This window comes from Adiantum capillus-veneris, chromosome 16, assembly GCF_014529385.1.
Source record: "Adiantum capillus-veneris isolate H3 chromosome 16, ASM1452938v2, whole genome shotgun sequence".
In the NCBI taxonomy this organism is placed as follows: domain Eukaryota; kingdom Viridiplantae; phylum Streptophyta; class Polypodiopsida; order Polypodiales; family Pteridaceae; genus Adiantum; species Adiantum capillus-veneris.
The window spans coordinates 90,161,838-90,165,533 of record NC_140946.1 but is presented as its reverse complement, the minus strand read 5'-3'; the positions used below and the strand labels follow the sequence as shown (position 1 = coordinate 90,165,533).

General features: G+C 39.7%; 1 protein-coding gene across 2 annotated transcripts; it reads right to left on the bottom strand.

Moving 5' to 3' along the window:
• Positions 1-1,118: 1,118 nt before the first annotated feature.
• Positions 1,119-3,192, bottom strand: LOC147439428 (abscisic acid receptor PYL10-like). 2 transcript variants are annotated; one of them, XM_086484314.1, is made up of 4 exons: positions 3,039-3,192; positions 2,570-2,695; positions 1,862-2,092; positions 1,119-1,711 (listed from the first exon to the last, which is right to left on the bottom strand). In XM_086484314.1, the coding sequence occupies exons 2-4, from the start codon at positions 2,693-2,695 to the stop codon at positions 1,469-1,471; spliced, it is 600 nt and encodes a 199-aa protein (XP_086340440.1). In that variant the 5' UTR covers positions 3,039-3,192; the 3' UTR covers positions 1,119-1,468. The 2 variants fall into 2 exon arrangements, with proteins under 2 accessions (XP_086340440.1, XP_086340438.1); XM_086484312.1 differs by lacking the exon at positions 3,039-3,192 and adding an exon at positions 2,890-2,988.
• Positions 3,193-3,696: the final 504 nt, after the last annotated feature.

The following is a 3,696-nucleotide window of genomic DNA, read 5'->3' as shown; positions in this document are numbered from 1 at the left end:
ATTTTGTGATTATTACCATTTCAAGGAATCACAAGATTTTTATGTCTTAAAGGGTGTCTCCCACAAGAGGCAAATCTATCGGTACCTAAGTCCTAAGGGCACTAGCTATAGTTCTTGTTGTTGGCAATACATTGTAGGTAAGTGGGAGATATGTAAATTGTGGCATGAAATGTGATCTTCTTGATTGTGCTTGGTAGTATAGTAGGTTGCATGCAAAGGAAACTCTATGATCAAATGGAATGTGTAGGTAATTTACATTCCATAATCAAATGAAGCTCTATGATTGGATGGAATGTAAAGGTATTTTATCTGAGGCATTCATATTGGTTCATAGTAGTGCAAAAACATGCAGCCTTTCATGAGTCAGGTGATAGGATCAAGTTGTACATGTTTCAATGCCCACAAAATCTATGCATAGAAAGCCCATTCTTGTGTTATACATTTCATGAGTCAGGTGATAGGATCAAGTTGTACATGTTTCAATTCCCACAAAATCTATGCATAGAAAGCTCATTTTTGTGTTAGACATTACACCTCTAAAATGTGTATATAGCACGCGAGTTCAAAATAAGGGTATTTTATTTGGCATTTAACAAAAATTAACAGAATACATTGACAAAATATTTTTTTATTAAAATTTTAGTTTATCAAGAAAAAGGGGTTACCCCCTAGGATTTCTTATAAGTAGCGTCTTGAGTTCAAAACTCGTCGGATAGATCTTTGAGGTCTCTAAGGATTGTTCCTCCGACGTTAAAACTTCGTTCTCACACAAGAGAAGATCACCATTTTTCTTTTCGTGGAGCAATTGAATTGACCTCACAACAGGCCATGATCACCAATTACGAAATGACAGCATTTTCAAGAATTGAAATGGCAGATTACATGCAGCATTTTCAAGAAGGCAAAGTTCTAATTGCACCCTTTGACTTACTCAATCGTCTTCGTAGTTCCTACTAATGAGAGAGAGAACTCTAATAATGCTCTACAGCTAGACCGCTGGACTAAAATATTAGGATTCACGAGAGTAAAATATTAGGATGAATTAAACAATGATGCATTCTTCTGCATATTGGGCTAGTTATTATTGCAGAAGCAAAACTATTACAAATAGAGCAAAAGATGCAGAAAAGTACGTGCGATTCGGTTCAAAAATGTCGATATACAGAGAAAACAGGAAGGATGATTAATGGGCGTAGGACTCTGGACGGCAGTCTGGCACCTTCATTAATCAGGACTCAAACCAAGTGGTCGTTAAGGTAAACAAATTACTGCCTTGGACTGTGCATTTGCTTTAAATTTCTCACAAACGTATCCTCCAATTGAATCCAAAATGTATCGGCCAATTGAATCCAAAATGTTAGGGGGATGCAGCTTGAATTGCAGGACATCTTTGACCCCACCAAGAATTGATTCCCCCAAATTATAAGTGGCGCCTTGCCTTGCAGCAGCCGGACATTTTGACATACGTCTAGCTGGGCCGGCGCGCGGCCCTCCTTGCAGCAGCAGTTGGACTATGAGACCTCGTTGACATACGGCGTTCAGAAGCTAGAGCAAGCTGCCTCAGGTTGTGAGTCACTATAGTCGAAACAAAAACGTTGGTGTGTTCAATAGTGTTACCGTCTGGGACGTCACAGTAATATGACTCAATCACAAGAGTTGCTGGCTTGCCATCTATCTCATCTGCATGAAGTGTGGTCAGGGAGTTGTAATTCTGCACAAATGTATACATGCACGAATTAGGTGTGCAAAGCAAGAATTAGGCTGTGATTAAGACTTTACAAGAAACAATCACAACTTAATAAATACCAACATTATTACGACTTTCTGCAACAATATAATTAGCAGCAAGTCAGAAATATACCCGCAACCGATTGCCGCCACCCAAAACTTCAAAGCCCAGACGATGATTATCTTCATCAAAAGTGTGTAGTCTTTCGATACTACTTTCTGCGCCTCCTGCGACCTCAGAGTTTATTCTGCAACGACGCGTACTAATTCCCACCTGAAGGTCCCCAGCAGTCAGCATTCTACACGAAGTGATAAGTGTTTTGTAGATCTGCGGATTATCAAAGCGGCGAACCAATTCCCAGACCTGCATGCAGAACTTATAAAGGTTTCAACTAATAAATTTCAACTAATAAGCTTATACGAGCTTAAAGCATGATAATGTATTAACAACAAAGAGTTCAATATGACACTTGCAGCACTTTAATTACGTTTATGGAATGGTTTGTCTTTGCAATTAAAAACTCACAGGACCTGGCTTGTCGGATCACTAGAAATATCAGTAAATATCAGCTAGCCAAGTGATGAGCTCTCAGAGAACGCGTCAAGAACGTTAAGTAAATTCACCTAACAGGTTTACGAGCTCACTAACTATTCTGGACTTGTCCAGCTAGATTAAGAATACGTTGGGGACGTATTAATCTTAACAAATGTTTTCCGTGAACGCGAACGCATATTGGCGCCATCATTAAAGAGCAGGAGAAAAACATTTTCGACAATTAGATCGGGCTTCCATTAATATGGAGAGAAGACAGACATGATCCGTACTACAATATGGATTTACCGTTCCAACGGTAGCCCGAATGCGTTGAGTGAATACACCACTTGCTTGAGTCGAGGCGTGAGGACGCGTGTGATGCTGTGCAATGAGAGAGTCGACATCTGCATGAACAGTACCATTCGAATTCATCTGGCCAGCAGAAAACAGGCACATAAATGATCAGAAGTCGACCGAAATTGAGAGCCGATCGAAATTAGCTCTCCATTGCGGTAGTATTACAGCATTAGTTTGAACGCAAACTCTTCAACTACGATTCATTGCGCAGACGTTATGAAAATACATCTACAAATAGGCTAGCTAGGTGACAGCTTGATCCTGATCACCAGCAGCCAGGAGCAAAAGCTAAATTCTCGTATAACGCAGAAGCGTTCCATCTGATCTGTCTGTACTCTAATGGCGAGCTGCATTTTCTACGGCGAATATGGAATGATTGTAATCAGAGAGGCTCATCATGCAGATCGCCATAGCTAACCTTGCTCGTGCCGCAAGATTCCCGCCTCCGGCCTCCCAATGAAAAGCCGAATTCCGTTTTGAGTTTTTTGCACGTTTGAAATTTATAGAGGTGTGTGCAAACAATGTCCAAGAGCCATTTCACACTCTCGCGAGTCGCCCTTTGTGATCACTAGCTTGAGCCTACAACATCCCCCATCTAGCGCCAAATTGTTACAGCTTCGTTAATAACATAAGGATTGCTGAGTTGTCTTGTTTTTTGCCACTAAAATGCGAGAATATGTGTGATAAAAGAAAAATAAATCCGTTTGATCCTGTGGTGGGAAGTCCAAAGGGATGAGCATATATAGCTATAAATCTTATGTGCTATAAATCTTTATAATAGGAGCACATAATAGGAGTAAATAATTTTATGTGCTATAAGTCTTTATAATAGGAGCACATTCCAAGAAGAGTTCCAAGACACTTGTCTATCACCTTAAGTTCCTCAGGATCCATTAATTGGATGCCATCCTATGAAATGACCCAAGAACTATATCGCTTGCAAAAAGAATCTGCTTTTTCTTCCATTATTGTAGATCTTATGATCATGCAGCTATATAAAAATTAATTTCCTATTAGTGATCCTTGTGCTTATCAAGAGTTTTGGAGTGAGTGGATAATAATTTCATTGCGCATAA

What these genes read in the sequence shown, in the direction of transcription:
- LOC147439428 (XM_086484312.1), bottom strand. Translation starts at nt 2,973, where the DNA reads ATGCAGCTCGCCATTAGAGTACAGACAGATCAGATGGAACGCTTCTGC. An exon ending in GCTTTTGCTCCTGGCTGCTG is followed by an intron (nt 2,696 to 2,889) that starts GTGATCAGGATC and finishes TCTGCTGGCCAG; the next exon opens with ATGAATTCGAATGGTACTGT. An exon ending in TTCGGGCTACCGTTGGAACG is followed by an intron (nt 2,093 to 2,569) that starts GTAAATCCATAT and finishes TTCTGCATGCAG; the next exon opens with GTCTGGGAATTGGTTCGCCG.